The sequence below is a fragment of the Anopheles nili genome, chromosome 3 (assembly GCF_943737925.1).
Source record: "Anopheles nili chromosome 3, idAnoNiliSN_F5_01, whole genome shotgun sequence".
Lineage (NCBI taxonomy): Eukaryota > Metazoa > Arthropoda > Insecta > Diptera > Culicidae > Anopheles > Anopheles nili.
In genome coordinates this window covers 46,707,051-46,725,332 of record NC_071292.1, presented here as the reverse complement: position 1 = coordinate 46,725,332, position 18,282 = coordinate 46,707,051, and the positions used below count along the sequence as shown (strand labels likewise).

General features: G+C 49.0%; 1 protein-coding gene across 1 annotated transcript; it reads right to left on the bottom strand.

Annotated features, from left to right (window-relative positions):
- On the bottom strand, positions 1-3,779 carry LOC128727645 (putative ferric-chelate reductase 1 homolog). Its single transcript, XM_053821576.1, has 7 exons — positions 3,023-3,779; positions 2,806-2,954; positions 2,568-2,724; positions 2,262-2,488; positions 1,828-2,184; positions 1,321-1,455; positions 1-1,197 (listed from the first exon to the last, which is right to left on the bottom strand). The coding sequence occupies exons 1-7, from the start codon at positions 3,774-3,776 to the stop codon at positions 1,060-1,062; spliced, it is 1,917 nt and encodes a 638-aa protein (XP_053677551.1). The 5' UTR covers positions 3,777-3,779; the 3' UTR covers positions 1-1,059.
- Between the last annotated feature and the right edge of the window lie 14,503 nt (positions 3,780-18,282).

Here is an 18,282-nt window from a genome sequence, read left to right as displayed (position 1 = left end):
TTTAGCAAATGGCAACATTTATTATGTTTCAACTTAAATACGCTCTAAAAGAATGCCTTTAGCACGCGCAGCATCCTGCATAATACAGTAGAGATTGTTCGGTTGTTTCGTGCTCGTGTTACTGTTTTTTTTTGTTCACATTAAACCTTAACGAATGCATGGAGTTACTGAACGGTTGAAAATACGAACAAACCGATTGCACCGTGGACTCCTCCGAAAGGAGCCACACAGTTCAAAGGGGAGATGGGATATAATCTTACACAAAGCTCAAAACACTTACAAATGCGTATACGGCAGTCCAGCCGCCCTGCCTTCGACCACCACACCCACGCAAAAACGAAACCACACTCTCTCTTTCTCTCTATCTGTCTCTCTATCTATCTTTCTTCCCGGCTCTGGCCTGTTTCTATAAATATTTCAATTTCTTAACTCTGTACAACTCGCAGGAGTGAAGCGGGACGGAATGGAGCCTGCCCCTTCGCATTCGCCGGAAAATGCGAGGAAAAGGACGGTTGCAGGTGCCAATGGCCGTGTGGGGGGGGGGGGGGGGAGGCACGATCCTGTTCTCATCTCCTCCACGACGAATAACACACTTTCCCGGAGTGTGGGGAAAAGGACGATTGGAGCGAGCACTTACGATTACGGGGACTAACGGGGACGTGGGAGATACGGCATGTGGAGCGGGAGAAAATCTGTTATCTACAATATCGCAATAGCAAATCCTCGCATACATAACCTATTCGATGTTTGTTTCCGGCGTTTTTTTTACGTTTGTTTGTTTGTTTTCTAACTACTGCCCTTAACTGCCCTGCAGGTCACGTGTCACGGTTATGGTTCTTGATTTATTGCGTGCGGGTTTTTTCACTGCTGTCGCAGACTTTTCCATTCCATTTTTCTTCTTCTTCTTCTGGAAATGGGCAATGAACACACACACACACACGCATACGCACATATACAGCGTGCCACCACCATTCGACAGTGGGTGGCTTACTGCGACACGTTCCGTTTCCCTGGTTACGTGCACCGTGTTGTATCGCGCTTGATACTGCTGCAGTTGGGTTAGTTCATGATCTGCTCCTTGATGCTGTTGTACGCCGCCTCGATCGGTGCCAGGACGACGATCACCACCATGGCTATGACCAGCCCGAGCACGATCAGAATATACAGGAACAGCATCGATTTGCGGAAACCGGAAAACTATTAGAAGCGAGGGAAAATAAGAGAAAAAAATGCAAAGAAAAGTTAAGATCAGTCGCCATCTTGTTAAACTATCGCTCTCTCTCTCTCTCTGTCTGTCTTCTTGAAGGTGTTCCAACTTACGGCCGCATCCTGTTTACGTTCACTGGAGCTCATCGAATTTCGTGACGGCGTCATGTCAGCCATCGGGAAGGATGTCACACGCTGTCCGCTTCGTCGTTCGCTGACGCAACCACCGATCTGTATCCAGGAGAAGATCTACGAATTAATGCGTTGCAGGCACAACTGCTCACGAGTGGCAGCGCAGTCCCCGGGGTTAGTACCGGAAGAGGAAAGAAACCTGTCTCTCGGTTAACAGTGGGGTGTATTTACATGCTAACGTGCACACGCGAGAGGTGCCATTTTGTTGGCAATTTATTTACAAACACGGCGAGTCGAAGCACCACAAAACGAGCAGGAAGAGTTGCCCAACAACAAAACACACATTCACACACATAAAAGCGTCTGGGATTCACCCTTCAGAACGGCAACCGGTCCGGTTGCGATCATTACCAGCTCGATGATAGCGAGCTCACCTTCTGTACGTCTATGCCTTGAATTAAACCCTCGATATCCCGTACGAGTACTCACGGAGAAGATCAGATGCATGAACACGTGGAACGCAACGAACGCGACCAGGATAAAGTCCATCCACTCGGGCAGTTCGGCTTTCTGCAGCTGCACAGCGAAGAAGATGGCGACGATGGCGATCACGTGCGCGAGATTACCCCCGAGCCAGTGGAGCCAGTTGAAGATGGGTCGCTTGCTCGAACCCGGATGTGGCCGGAAGAAGGCTCCAAGTGGCTGCAGGAAGCACAACACCGTCGTCACCACACCCAAGATGGCGTGAGGATTGCGCACTTGCGACCAACCACCGATCTCGATGAAGATCACCACAACACCGGCCACGGTGAGAGCCCACGTAAGCACCATCAGGAACCGATGCCACTGTGGATGGTTCGAGAAGCGTTCGAGAAGCGTTATTCAATGTGTCCAAAAGGGGTCAATTCAGGCACTGCGCTTACCGCGAACCATTGATCTTTGCCGCACATTTGGCTCCCAACCCAGGTTTGGCGGAAATAGCGCGCCAAAAGGATACCGAGTGAGGCAGTACCGATCCAGGCCGTGATCATGAACGCACCGTGCAGACGTAGCAACAACTTTGAAGAACCTTGCACCGGTCCAACCTCAGCCAGTGACTGTGGGCTTCCGGACACGTGCCGGCCAATGTCGTGGTAGTTCACGTTCGTAGCTGCAAAGACACCCAAAGACAGCACACAAAAGTTAACGATCACAGCCCGGATCACAGATGACAACGCGCAGTGTCTTACATTCCACCGACGAGCCAGCGGCCAGCAGCAGATGGAACTTGTCGTTCAGGAGGTCAAACTTCTGGCCCTTAACCGTGCTGACGGCGTCACGTTCCAGCTTGCAGTAGATCGCTCCATCGTTGTACGATTTCTCGAGCACTTGGAAGATGTTTTGTGGCTGTTGAATAGCGAGCGAGAGAGAGAGAGAACGTTGTGAGACATTGCAGGGGTTTGTTGCAGGTTAGCGAGAGTTACTTACGACACCCAAGCGCGTGGATCCGTACGGTCCAACTGATGTCCAGGAGGCGTACGCGTTGACCGTACCTTGTTCAGGTACACACTCGATCACGGAATCATCACCCATTTTGGCGTCATCGGACAGTCCAAAAGCTACGTACGCAGGTCGGTCTGTAGCAAAAGGAGAATGAAGTATAAACAAACGCTCAACCACTCGTCAACCTGCTCGAGATACTCACTGTAGGCTGATTTCATCTCGAAGACATACCGCGAACCAAGCACCGCGATCGTGACCACGGCACGACAATTCACGCTATCAACACAACCCTCCGGGAAGCCAAAGCAACCCTTATTCTGACCACACCCGGTGTAGATCGGATCGGCAGCAATCGGAGCCGCAGTTGCCTTTGGTTTGTACGGTGGCACCGTCGTCGTTGTGGTAAGGCGTTTCGTGGGTCCAGAACCTCCCGGAGACACCGTCGTTGAGCTGGCAACAACACGCACGCGCTCGGAGGGAATCCCTACCCAGAACTTGTCGTAATCCTGCGCGATCGTCGCGTTAAAGATGACATCCCCAACGAAGTCTTCCGGTGCGGTCCATTCAAGCGTCAACTCCTGCTTCGGGCTCGTTGAGGTGTGTGTCGCGGTGTCCTCTTTGCCCTGGCAATCGATCAGCTTGATAGCGGCCTCGTCGGTGGAGATGAACTGGCCAACGACGGCATTCGGTGGGTTGGCTTGGCGTGCCTGTATCATGTACCCCTTGAACACGATGTTGGCCGGAAAGGACTCGATATCGAGTTTGAGCGTTTGACCGCTGCCGATCACCGTCGATTGGGGCGTTACCAGGAAGGGCGTTTTGGTGGTTAGTGGCGGGATGCCACCACCGTGGAAGGGTAGCATGGTATCGCAGACGGACGTTGGTGCGCCATTTGGCAGGCCAGAAGATGGGCAGGCCAGCGCGCTCAACACGGCGAGCGCCAGCCAAAGCAGCATGGTGGAGTTTTTTTTTCGCTAATTAGCCCTAACGAAGAGCGAGAAAGAAAGCAAGTATTAGAACGTGAGCCAATCTGTGTGTCCCAATCACGACGCGAAATATAAAGCAGCTGTTAAAGCCTCGAAGCGCTGGTAAAGATAAGGAAAAAGTGAGCCCAATAAATCTAATCATTATTGACACATTTATCAAGGCTTAATGCGTAAGTGAATCCTTGGTGCTTCTCCCGAGACCGGCACCCGGAACCTCTCAATTCCCGTAACGACGACGCGAGGCTTCGGTTGGCGCGGGAAAATGAAAGAAAATGATAAATTCCTGGAAGGTTAACGCTGCCCCGAACGCTCGCTTGTGTGCGCACGGTAGTGAGCTGATGTTGTTGTTATTGCTTGGTACGCTGAGGTTGAGCAAAAGAGAAAAAAAAGGACGAGCAAAGAAGCACATAATACTGGCCCACGTGGGTATCGCGCCTGACCCATCAAATTGATCCCATAAATCAAAGCGAAAACGAGCAGGACAAGGAACAAAAACAAAATAAAACACGCCACGCCAAGGAAAAAAAAGGAACCACAGCACAAAACAATCAACACACTCGCTAGATGAGCTTTTTTGTGTGTCCGCTTTTCCCGCTTGCCAAGCGCTTTTCCACTGTTTTTTTTTTGTTCGCCTTTCCGGGGTTTGGTGTGAGTTTTTACACTGATTCTTCGACTTGTTTCTTCCTGCTCAAGTGCGTGGCTTTTTGTTTGCAAACTTTGAAGCTAGCGATATTTTGACGGGGGTTTTTTTTCAAATTTTTTTAGCTTTTTTTATCCCCCCAAAACTTTATTTATTTTGATGTGGAAAATTGGTAGTTTCACTCTCCATCTCACTCTAGCTATGTTTCGCTTTCTTCCTCACTCTCTTGCACTCGCATTTTCAATCTAAGTAGGCGTGCGCGAATCCTCACACCATTCGGTTATGATATCGACGGCACTACATCATGCCGGTTCTTGAGAGCGCAATTTTAATGGCCAGGGTACAACCCGGGCCCAAGATGACCCAAACACACACACACACACACAGCTCATGGACCACCACCGCACGCTAACAATGAATTTTCCAAACGCTCGCTCTCAGCGGGCAAAAGCACCTGCGCAAGAGCGTCTACGAAAGGTGTACCGAGAACGAACGCGGGGGCGATTGTGGCAACATAACGAAGGGATGGTGCCACCCGTCGGGTACGCTTGACCGGAAGTGGTAATTGAGGGCAAGGATTTCGGTATAAATCCTCCCGAGGACTGCTACCCTCCCGAGGGTCAGTTTGTTTTCCTCGACACAATTTTTCGTTTCCTTTTCCCGACATGGTTTTTCCTCGGTTTTTCCAGCGATCGATCGCTGGACGCGCAAAAGCCACAATGGAAGGAGGTAAAAGAAACACACACACAATAACAGCAACAAAAATGTCTCGGAAAAGCTCCATTAAAATTAATCGATGCTTAGTTCAAAACCTCCCTTTTTTATCGCGCGAGAAGGCTTGAACGGGTGAAAAAAGGACGATCTTTCTCGGAGCATGCTACATGTGGTGTTTTCCGTGCTTGTAAAGAGGGGTGGTTTTCCCGGGAATAAATAAAAAAACCCCAACCCATCAAGTGCACCCCGTTCTAGACGCCTCACCGTCGCAAACCTGCAGCTGCAGTGCACATTGCAATAAAAATGACCCCTTAGGGTGGGCCTCCCGTGAGGGCACGCGAACGTCCATTGCACTCGCTTTTGCTCCTTTTCTCTCTCTCTCTCTCTCTTTCTTCCTCTGTCTCGATCGAAAGCCTGCTGACCCATGCAGCAATGATGGTGATGATGATGGTGATGATGGCACCCAACCCCCAAACGTATGCCTGTCTTCTTCGGAAAACTCACTCCAGCCATGCAATTATCGTAGCTCGAAGGTTCGCCCCCGGGTGCATGCAACACCAACAACCCAGTCTCGAGCATCGGTCGACGACCTTTCGGTTCGGTTTCGAGCCGGTGAATAACAGCAGCAGCAACGGCGACGGAGTGATTTTATTTATTGACAATGCTGGTATCCAGATCGCGCGCAAAACCCCGTTCTTAATAATTGAAAAATGATTGCGTTCGCTTTTGTCTTTTGGTGAGTTGTCGTGGAAAGCCATTTTCTCGAACGACGCTCCTCTGTCATTGTGGTGATGATAGTAATGACGCTTCACGTCGATGCCTACTTGATGTGTTTGTGAATAAAATGTCGGTAGTACCGGTAGTACCGGTAGTGCTACAGTTACGACACCAAAAGCCCCATCTAGATCGTCCGCTTGAGATAACCGCAAACGCAAACGATAATCGTTTTGTGCATCGCGCATGCAAAAGAACCTCCGCAACTGCGGGGCACGGGTTCACCGGCAGTTCAGCGAACTATTTATCGTGGGCAGCAGTGGGCATCGGCAGCTAGAATCGAAAGGGGGCATATGTCTGTTTAAACTATGCCAAAGCGATATGCGACTGCATCGCGAAGGCGCGTTTCCTCTGGTTCGCGGAAGCAGACAAAAGCAGAACCGATGACATACGATGGCCGTTCACGTACAGAACACGTGATTCCAATCGTGCCAGTTAAACGCATTCCACGCATCTGTGGCCTCGCAAATGCGCCGGCGAATCGAACGAACCGGAACGCGACATTTGACGGTCGGCTGACCGGAAGTTCGGAAGGAGTCCGGCGGCTCTTAAAACGACCGTGTCGTACGGTGTAAGAATTCATATATCTCGCTCTGTTTCAGTGGTTTCGGTTGTTTTATTTTACTTTTCGTAGTAACGCTACCTTTTCGTCGCTCAATCATGTCGATGACCGAGGTTTATATAGACTGCCAAAATTTTTTTGTGGGTTAATGTCTTCGGTGTGCCTTTTTTTACTCGACTAATTATTCAACCCGCTCAATTCTCCACCTTGCGGAACGGCAAGGAACCGGAACCGGAGGATGTGTAACAGTGTCGCGCCGCGGATACGCTAGTAGGTCTGATTTTTTGTTCGCCCGTTTTTGCTTCTTTCGCCTTTCGCGTGCGTACACGCGCTTGATGAAACGACATTGATAGAGCGTTGAATCGCAACCGCCGTGGCCTCTCGAATTTATCGTGCCAAAAACCGGGTGAACGCGTGTTGCGAGTGCGACCGTGTTTAGATTCTCGAACAGCCAATGCCAGTGGCGATTGAATTTTTAACGACAAGCCGAACGGCCATTGCATTAGCGCGGGCTAGTTGGAGCTATTTATGACACCGGTACCGGTTTATGGAGCCGTTTTTTTTATTAGCGAAACGGTTGTTAGCAGACGAACTTGAAACGCGAAGCGAGACGACATTCAGTCGGGGGACAATCTTAATTGTCTCCATGAGGGTGTGCAGAATGTGTGTGTGTATTTGTACTTCCTGCTGGGAGTCGGCAAATGCATTCGATGCGGAAATTGGAACGGAGTTTATGGTTGCAGGTGATTCATGGGTAAACTCACGTGTAAGGCTTTAGATGACTCGTCGAGATGTCGTTTCTAACGATGGTTGATTTTTATTACACGCAAAAATATTTCAAAAATATGTTTTTGTGGAGAAAATTGGTAGTGCAACTAATAATGATTAATTAACTGTAGGTTTTGGAATAAAGACTAAACGTAACTGATGTTGTTTTGGCCAAAATTTAAAAGCTTTTAGAACAGTATTTCATTATTGCTGCTTGAACAAATTTTCTAACCAAAAAAACTTTAAGAAGCACTCGATTATGCTTTCATTTGAAGCGTTTTACGTTGAAGATATTGTGTATTTTTACAACTTAATTTTTACCTTTTTGCCAAAACTATTAAAAACCGAAAAAGTATCCAATCAAAATCCAACAGATGAGCTTTTACTCTACACCGCCATGCGAGGAAAAAGGCAAACGAAATCTCCCCCGGCCAGAACTAATCCCATTCCAAACTCCATTTCCATATCGCTCCGACACTCGCTCCCTCGGAACGAAGCCCGTTAAGACGCTCACGTAAGAAAAACCTCCCCATTTGCATCGCCACGTCGCATCGCATACGCAAAACCGGCACATTTTCCGGCACAACCTCCGCAGCGTGTCAAAATGAAGCAATTGTTTAGATTGCAAATAAACGATTACCGAAACCAAGCGAATGGAGAGAGAGAGAGAGAGAGAAAAAAGCCACCACTGTTTCCCAAAAACACGGCCGGGGAGCTTTCGGCGAGACAATCCCGACGTCCTATTGCGCAAGGTGCGTGCTTTCGGGCGTGAACTCAGGCAAAAAGGCAAATATCTGGTTGTGCGATTCTGGGTTGTCTTCTCCGCCACCGACGGAACCACGCCACCTCGGAAAAGGTTAATGAGGGTGTTGAACAAATTATCAAACAAACGTGCCACCCTGTGGCCGAATTGTCGGCCTTACATTGGCCTCCCAGGGGCAGCTGTTTGAGCGGGTCTTTTTTTTCATCTCCTCCCAGTTTGCTTCTTGTTTCAGGCATTTTTTCTCCCGATTTTTCCCGCCGCATTAACCGCATCGTCACGCCGTTGTCACTACGCTGTGTGGTTATGCTTTTTTTTGTTTTTTGGGAGGGAAAACCTACTACTACTAAGAAATCATCGATCGGAACCGAGCCGGTTTACCGCTAGCGGGTCCAAACGGGGGTTTTTCGTTTGTTTTTCGCCAAATTTTACCGACCCGCTTGTGTGGCGGGAAAACCCGGAAAACTTTCGCAACACCATCACCCGTGTCGACTCGTGTCGTAAGTCCACCCTACTGATCAGGGACACGTGTGCTTTGAAGGTGCATCGGAAGGTGGTGCACGATCGCAAACACTCGCTACACCTGTTGGTATGATTGATGGTACGTAGCAAACATTGCACAATGCCATTCAGCAAAAAGGGCTTATTGCTCAGCTCAACGGGAGCCAGCGGGAGTTGAAGCAAAATGTGCAACCTTAGCTCGTCACGCACAAGGACAACCGAGCCGAGTGCGTGGCGAATGTGTGCGCTGGAGATTAATCCGGTTAATGTGGTGACCTCACGATTCGTGTCCATTGCCGTCGGTCATTGCCGGGTTCGAGATTTTTATGCCACCGTTTGTGGGGGTTGTTTTTTTTTACGGTTTCCTGTTCCGGCCGAATCCTGTTTTCCGAATTGCGGTGTCACGTGCCCTTAGTCGCCATGTCAATAGTGCACTCAAACTTTCGTATCGCGCACTCTTTATATCCTCCCATCGAAGCACCGCGAACGTGACTTTATTCGAGTGTTTGCAGCAATAGCTACAACAACGAAAAAAAAAACAGCGCCATTGATTGCGCACGTGACGTCAGCAAAAGTAGTTTATGTTCCGTTCGTTAAACAATTGCCGCCCTTCATCGGGCGTGCATGATGAACTTGCCTGCTTGTGAACCACCACTTGGAGTGCTGGAAAACGCCAGAAAAAAAAACAAACAAAACCACCCCCCGGAAAAGGGCATTTTCTCGGCCCACCCACCACGAAAGGGTGCCAATTTTGGGCCTCTGAGACGCGCTAACAGTGGGGAGATTTTGCTGAATTGGTCTCCCCGAATTATCGCATCGATTTCAGATACGCGCGCGCTCGCGTGAAAACAAAACGGGTTTCGGCAAACAGCGCGCTAAATCGAGGCGGTAATTGCACAAGTGCACACAAATGAGCCCGTTTCGAATTCGGCCAGAAATCAGCACCAATAAACCGTTTTGTTCGCCACAATAAACCACCAGCACTCGGTAAATGGGCAGCCGCGAACGTTCTGACGAATTACACCATCTGTTTTAAATTAACAGCAAATTCTTCGATCGAGTTTGGACGATCGCTTGAAGCACCATTCGCTCGGGTACTCTTCGCGCATTCTCAACACCGAACCCATCTCATGGAACATCACCCGGCCGCTAACGGTGAGCGTTGAATTATGCGCCCCATTCAGGAGCCGTTCGGGGGTGGAAAGCTTTTCAATTCACGTTGTGCGAATTTTAATTGGCTCGCTAAATGCGCTCGCGCACCCGAACGGAACCACTTGACCGGTATCTTGCCTCCCTTTTTTTTATCACCGTTGTAACGCCTCATTTGCCGTTCAAAAGTGAGCTGTGATTGCTTTCCCGCCAATAAAACGGTGAGTCATCGGTGCGTTTCGATGCCGGAACTTTCCGCGGAAATCAGCGTCACAGCCACGATGTGTGTGCGTCACTTTAAGAACATTGTTGAACGACGTCGCTAGGCTGCTGGGGTTTTGTCACCAAAATAAATCACCGACCACCAACGCACCAACACGCAAATCGAACCAAAACGATCACTATCGGGAACCGGCTTGCTGCCCACACTTGGAGTGTTCCACGAGAACGCCATTCGTCATGTGTCACCTGGGTGGCTCGGGCAGTCCTTTCATCATTCATCATCATCATCATCATCATCGTCACCATCGCGGCAAGTGATAATGATCGCATCGCCAGCAAACACAACCCTGAGCCGGTTCGAACGAACCCACGATCGCCCCTCTTTATCACCAAGGCACTAATTGTCCATTTTCACGCCCCCACCAAGGTTCTTCTCTCTCTCTCGCCTTACGCACACACACACACACGCACATACCTTTGGGGTGGACTTACCTAACCTCAACTCTCGACAGTAGACCGATCACCCTCGCGCAAGGGAACGATCGCACACGCCACTTCCTTCGAGCGGTTCTCGCGGACGAATGAAACGCTCGTCGAATGGGTCGGTCTAGGCGACCTGGCTGGTTTGCTGGTGACCACGGTGAGATCGCGTCCCTCGAGCAGGGGAAAAAAAACGCACACGAGCGTACACGATCAGCACCACCACGATGACGATCGTGCGCTGGAAAAAGCCCGGTCAACGGGGCCCAGCCCGGGGGCCTCTAATTAGCTCTGTTAGCTGAAAGCGAAATTAATGGCACCAAACCAGACGGGTTCTTCCCAGCGGTCACTCTAACGGCCATGTGTGTGTGTGGGTGTGAGTGTATGTGTGTCTTGAGTGAGGGGTTTTCCGTCGGTTGTCTCGGTAGGTCTTATGATAGGTCATGGGTGTACCAGTTCAATATGCTTAATGGGGTGATTTGCATCGTCACAAAACACCCCCGAGGGTGGAATCAGAACGGAAAGGACCCTCGAGTATGTGTGTGTGTGTGCACACACGGGCGTTCACGGGCGGTTTGGCTACATTTCGGTTCTTCAAGATACTTTACTCTACTCTGCCGCAAAAAAAAACTCTTCCAGAACCCGGAGGGATTGAAAACACTCCCTTTAATTACATCTACTCTTCGCTCGGAATGAAAACTTTTGCCAAACAACTTTTCAAGAATTTCCCAAACTCCTCGAGGTGTTCATCGAGCGCAATGGGCGCCAATCACTTCGAGCAGCTGCGGTTTGCGGAGTGTGTGCATTTTTTGAAAATATTCAACGGGTGTTGGCAACAGCAATATCGATTGAACGAGGTTTGGTGGAGTTTCCCATTGGCGGTTTAAGTGGCTAAAAGTGACTCACTCCAGAAGATTCTACCCATTTGCTTTCCCATTTGGGTTATGAGCTATCAGGGCAGGGTTAAAAGTTATACGCGGAAACGCTCGAGCTCGGAAGGTCATTGTCGTCAATGTCGAAAATATCTAACTCACCATCGTTTAGCATTCATTGCGATCGCTACACATTGATATTGACTTCCTGACGACAGCTCGTTTGTTTGAGCAATAAAAACAAAAGACAGCCTTGCGATTAGAAGGCACTTCCAGTGAACGCCATCACGGAACGATTCGTTTCGCACGCCCAACCACAGCCACAGGATGCGCTCAACTCAACGGTACCGTGCGTTACAGAAACCCCGAACAAAAAAAAAAGCAATGCACGACAGCGGGGTGATAAAATATTCCGCACACAATTCCGGGCCGCTGCGTTTACAAAAATTTGATGAAACGATCCGCAAAAAAAGCTCACCCACCGAGGTGTTGAACCACGCCACCGATGGGCAGTTGATCGAATGCTCGGCAAATTTGCACCACCGTTAAAACCCATTTATCGTAATGAGGTAGCCCGGGAACCTCGCTGAACCGTACGCGTTGAAGCAACACACCGGAACTGGCCCTTTTGTAGCGGATGAAACGTGTCCTGGCGGAACCGGAACCGGAACCGTGCGCTACGCAGCATCCTATCGCCGCGGCGCACATGGGGGAGGAAAATGTGTCACCCTCACTGACGGGCCACCCACCAATCATCATCATCATCATCAAGTGTCTCCCAGGAATGAATGAGAGAGAGAAAGAGAGAGAAAAAGGCATGGCCCCGGGACTGATATAATAACGTAAAACCATAACCCGACTGTTAAGCCGTGAATGATTGATGAACACTTTCATTATTAATGCAATTAATCTAGCATAAAACGAAATTTAACAGCACATTACTCGTGCTAACTGGCTGGCAAGGTTGGTTTGGTGGCCCCTGTTACAAAACTGCGACAATATCATTCATTTTGCGGGTGGAATCCATTTCGTTTTCGTTTTTTTCTCTTTCTCTTTTTCTTTGCTTGTTGCTCACTCCCTCGTTCGGTTCGGGTTGGGTTTTCCTCGCATTCTTTGCTCTAACGTGCGGGGGTTTTTTCCCGAGACGATGGTCGCGCCACCAACCACCCTGAAGGGATGTTGTGCAATGCGGGTTCCCGGGGGTGGGTTTCACAACCCACAACACAAGGGTGGACTCGAAACTTTGTGCGACATTGTGCGAGGTTAACCGCCGCGTTAGCGGGAAAGCTTCAAGTGTTGCCCGGTCGGGTTAGTGACCGAACGCGGTGGCGTTGAAGAACGACGAAAAGAGATAAACTTTGCAACAATTCACCTCCCCCCGAGGGATGATGAAAAATCGCCGGCTTCAATCCACCCGACAGGCCAATTAAGTGGCGGTTCCGATGCAAAACCCTGACCTTCGCTCAAGCGGCCAGGATACGTTGAACTTGCACGGGCACTGTGAGAAGGCACCTGGGCACTTGGGTTGGTTTGGGGAGCGATTTGCAAACTCATTCCCTTTCGCTTCGGTGGAGCATTCGATCGGTTCGATCGATCGATGGGGTGTTCGCTGTTCAAATATGGACCGTTTTTTTCCTTCTCCCGGTGCGGCGTTATAACGAGGTGCATGTTTGAGCGGTTGTCGGTGATATGTTGAAGGTTCTGAGACGTTTATTTAATAACAAAGGTCGCATGGGATAATGTAGAACTGTATTCGTTTGTGATCAGCTAGAAGGTAGTTGTTTAAAAACCCCTACTAACATGTTTGAACTAAGTGGCATAAAGTATGTAACTTTTCCACATTAAGGAAGTTAAATTATTGAGTTTATTTTTAAACAAATATGCAAAGTTTAAGGAGTTCTAATAGACTAATTATTGAACGAATAATAGAATAGGTGATCAATGATTGCTGGACTAGTGCGAAACCAAGTGTTTAATATTGATTTCTATTTCTTTTCTTCAAAAAAACAGCAGTCCATTCGGAGGTGAATTCCACTCAAAAAGCACATATGATAGCCAATAATTTTAATGTATCTTTTACGTTACGTTTATACGTTTAAATAAATTAATTAACAAACTCTTCTCTTTGGTTTTTTACTATTTTTCCCGAGGTAGATTCTTCGAAGCCTAAAACTTCTCAACGATAATTCATCATAGTACAAAACATGTCATTTCTATTGTGTTAAGGTTAAGATATTATGTAAACCAGAATCAATGCAATCTTCACATTTGTATGATTAAATCTAATTATGAAATTAAGATTCTACAACTACTACTCACGTAATTGTCTAATCCTAAACAATTGCATGCACAAACCACACGCTAATTACCTGTAACAAAAGACAAAAATTCATTACAAACATGATATACTTTAGCAGCTTCATAATCAATGAATTGCATAGGTATTAACACAACGTGCAGTTTAAAAATAAACTCCAGGTGGGCATTTTTTTGTTACCCCGGCGTTTCCCACGTTTGCGTTTCTCATTCTCATCTCGCGATCAGCTCGAACGATCAGCCCGATCGCGCAAAAAGTTATTGCACTCTGGATTTTCCCCCCACCGCGGAAGCGGATGATTCACGTTGGTCAGTTTTTACTGGCTGTCTTCCCGAGTCTCACCCCAAGGCCGCACTCGCATGACTCATCTGCACACGCGGATTGGCACGTTCAAACGTGAAAAAACGCCCTGCAAGGATGCAGCATTCCACGGGATTCCCAGCTCACCAAAAGACATGCCACATTGCCCGATTGGGGACGATCAAAGCGGGACGCCAGTGAAGAAAAAAAAACCGACCTCACGGAGTCTATCCACAATAGCTCCTCGAGGGGGTCCGATCCAACCACAGGTCTGTGCCCTCGGTGCGTGCCGAGACAGCGAACGAACCGCAAAGCTGACGCAAAACTCCACGTGAGGCTGCATTTTTTTTTTTTCATTGCTCCCCCTTTACAACGTTGCCGCCGATGGTGAGAGAATTTTTGGTGGCGAATTTTGTGCGGGATCGTGCTCGTGCCAGGAATAACACAATTTGCCTCACTTTATTCACTTATTTTGCTTTGCCCATCGGTGGTGAACCTACCAACAGGGGTGTTTGCTAGGAAGGACTCCCGCGATTTAGAATTATATGCGCTTTTGCGTGTCACTGCGTTTCACGGTCAGTGGTTTTTGGTTTTTCGGTTGGTGCCTTTCGCCTTCTTACCTTGGCGCACGTGAACGGTGCAATGTGAATGCTGACAAACGTTTGGTTCGAAAAGCTCACCCGGCAAATGGGAAAACCAAAAAAAAAGCCTCTTTTGACGAATTCTATGCCCCCAACCCCGTGGCAGGTGGTTATTGGTCAGCGTGAACGGTTGACACGCGGTCGAAGGTCGCGGTGCGTAAATCCAGCCCAGATATTAACACATCGGAATGTCCTGTTGTTTGGGTGGCGGTTTATTTTTTTGTGTATTCGCTTCAACCTCTGCCTGATCGACAGGAGTTGTTTTTGTTTTAGTATTTCTCTCATCCCTTCCATTGAGCCATTTAAATTGTGCCGATAACCTGCACTGAGAGCCTTTTTTTTGGGCTCTCACTCAAGCCCTTTGCGGTTTGTGTGGTGTTGGTACGTTTTCCCTCACCATTCTATTCGCACGTCACCACAACTGGGTCAGCCTGCACTCACTGGGGGGTTGGTTGGTTGGTTGCATTCGCGGATAATTGGACCGGGCCGGGTTCGTAATGAGGGGGCGAATGGCGCTATTAATCAATATTGACTTTTGCTCTCAAGCCACAGCAAATGTGCTCAGCTGGAGACGACAGGCGTAAGCAGTGTATAGTAATGATCTCTTACAGCTCTGGTGTGCCGTTTTCGCGCTATAGAATTTCACGCTGACCGCGAGTGGAGAAGGTTCTTAAATTCCAGTGGAATTTACCATCGGCTCATAGTAAATCAAAACCCGTAACGGTTTAGCGAGATGTTCGTGAAAGCAAATCCAGCTTTAGCGTATTTTAATTGAGGTTAGCCGGCGATGCATCTGTACCGGTTGTAAGTCGTGTTGAAGAGAAGCAAAAAAAAAGCAAACCTAATTACACACGCATACATTTCAAATGCTGATGATGCTCGCTTCAAAACACGCCTGCCCCGAAGTGTGAAAAAGGTAAATCAAACATCAAGCATCAAAGCGCCGTTCCAGCCAGAAACAAAAAAACTAAAAACCTCGCAACATAGATAGATTTTAATTAAGCTAATCTATCTGATTCCTCATAAACCGTTACGGTCCAGCTGCATCCGAGGCGTCCGGAATAAAAGAGCCAAAACCAAACGACAGCATGAAACAAACGGGAAAAAAAAATACCAACACAATCAAAGCGTCGGCGCGTCCCAGACCATCGGCCTCAAATGGGCCACATTTATCTAGCTCAAACGATGGCAACGAATTGTTCGCGCTTTGGAAAAACTACACCACGGGAAGTAATTTAAGGACTCCTGGGCCGCGTCCTTGTATTTCCTTGTCGATCCCAGCACATCTCACTCACGCAGCGGACAGTGTGTTCTCCCCGACGAACTCGGGCCAGATTTATCGTCCGTGTAATCCAGCAATTAGACGCAACAACGCCACCGCCTTGGTCCGAAAGTGCGTACGCTTCCGGTCGGTTTTTCTCGCTCACTCGCAACAATTAATCTACCGACGACGATGCTTGAGCGGATCTCGGGCTCATATTTCCGCTAATGACCGAAATTCGGTTACCACCAGCGATGGTTTGGTGCGTGTGGAATATGATATGCCGCCGTGGTGGTAAAAGACACCGACCGAAGGGCTCGAAAGCTCGCTCGAGAGGCGTCCACCATTTTACAGAACCATTCATCCCGGCAAAAGACACTCCACTCGAACGCCACAAGTGTCCACAATTAATGAGCACGATTTCCCACGCTAATGCGTCCATCGGCATCCCTCCCCGTACTTAGGGGTGGTTTCCTTTCCACCCAAAGATACGTAATAAATCGCCACGCCAGGCTGTTAGTGACCTCTGGGCGAGCTTTGTTTGGTGTTGCTCTGATGCGCCGCCACCTTTGCAACATCATCCGATGCTCGGGGGACGATTTGATTTCTTGCCAGCTCAGCCTGGTAGAGCCCACCCCCTGCGGGAAAGTGGGAGTGCATCGTCGAGTGGCACTTCTCGCAAGATAGGCCTCGGACGCCCTGTTCAAGTGAAGCTTCAGCTTCAAGCACCGGACGAGAGTGTCATCCATTCGTTCGGTGGAATCCTCATGGTGGAATCGCGCCATCGTCGTTGTCATTTTCTGCACTGCCGGGAAAGTCATTTTCTCACTCTCTCTCTCACTTTCCCTTTCATTCACTCCCACTGTCAGCTCGTTGTTTGCGTTGTTTTTTGTGCGATGTGATTCGATCCCACCGTGGACGCTGTCGGTGCAGCAGATCGGACGACGAAATTAAGCAATCCGAGCAATCCACGAGACGACGGAAAGCAAGGGAAACAGAAAGAAAGAAAAAAAAAGCTCCCCGAAAAGCCAGGGAGTGAATTATTTTTATGGCCACCTCTTATAAGCCTGGTTGCGCTGCTGGTTGCGGGAGATTAAGCTTGCCGCTGTTTCAAACGTTGCACGGCTGGGTGTTTTGTTTGATAAAATGCAAATTTTCACTCGCCCCTCACGGTCGCCTCAGGTAGGGGCTGTGTTTAGAAGTTAATGACTATATTTCGTCTCCTAAGTGCACTCAACTGGCGTGGAAGCACGAATTGTTGCCCCGGCCGGCTTTCACCTGCGACCCGGTTCCCTTCGAATGCTTCGCACAAGCGCATCCCGAAACTGTTGAGTCACCACTTCCTACCGAAAGAGCTGCTACTAACGCTTTCGATGCTTTCGGGATTTGGTTTTCCCGGTTTTAGCCGCTGGCTCTCACCCCACCGGATGCTCGCCCCAAAAGGGAACGGACGACGACGACAGATTCGGCTGATGGAGAGATGAATTCTGGGCCCGGTCCCCGGGGCGATATCCGATACGCAAGGGGGCGCTACGGGGCGTCATTATTTAACTTACTTTACCCTTTGCGCTACACTGTGTGGTACGAGTTTTGCGCTACACTTTCGGTTTTTTGATTGAAAGCAAAATAAAGCAACGAAAAAGTGAGCTTTTGATGAACAAAACGAACGTCAGCGAACGAGCTTTTGGTGAACAAATTTGTTCAAGAATCGATTGATTTCGATTCGAAAACCGGCATTAATTTCTCCCCCACACGAGCGGTTGCCGTTTTTGTGGCACACACTGTACAGACGTACGGTGCCAGACGTACGCGTAACGAGACACACGTTGGGTTGAGTGTGTCCTCGAAAGCCTTCCGAGAAGCCGACGAAGCCGAAGGGGTATTAAAATTTTAATGACTTTTATGAGACAGAAAAGGCGCTACAATCGGGCGTAATGTTCCGCAAAGGGGCGCAAAGTAAAGGCGCATCCATCATCAAATCACCCGTCATCGCAATCGCTTCCACTCGAAGGGCGTTTCTTCATCGCTTCGTCCGCGACACCCTGGCAGTAGGCGAAAATAGTTCACCAAAGCCACCCGGTGTTGCCATTGGCAACCGGCAGTAACAGTGGGCAGATTTCGGCACACCCGGCGGAAAGAAGTTTGTCGTCGCGAAACGAGCTTTTAAAAGCTTTCCGAAGCGTTCCAGCACAGGGCGTGGAGTTTGGTTCGTTGGTTGGCGGTTGTTGGCGTGCAGGATTCACTCGATGCCACAAAATTCCGTCAAATCATACACCGCCGGCGCTTATGGTGCTCTGCTCCTGGCAGAGCGACCGGGAAAAAGCAATTTCGAGTGTAAATTTCAATTTCGCTCGCTGTTTATTGTTTGCGCACCGTGGCTACCGTGGCACCGGGCTACGGCTCTATCTTCGGCACATTAGGCGAGATAGAGTCCGTGCTTTATGTGCCACCGAAATGGTGTGCCGAGTCTTCGGTGAAGCTCAACACCTTCTCGGCCACACCGGCGAGTGAATGA

Excerpts from the sequence above, each read along its gene's own strand:
- LOC128727645 (XM_053821576.1), bottom strand. The coding sequence starts at position 3,776 with ATGCTGCTTTGGCTGGCGCTCGCCGTGTTGAGCGCGCTGGCCTGCCCA. Across the intron at positions 1,456-1,827 it reads TCATGCATCTGATCTTCTCC|ATCTTCTCCTGGATACAGAT; the intron begins GTGAGTACTCGT and ends ATTAATTCGTAG. Across the intron at positions 1,198-1,320 it reads AACGTAAACAGGATGCGGCC|TTTTCCGGTTTCCGCAAATC; the intron begins GTAAGTTGGAAC and ends CGCTTCTAATAG.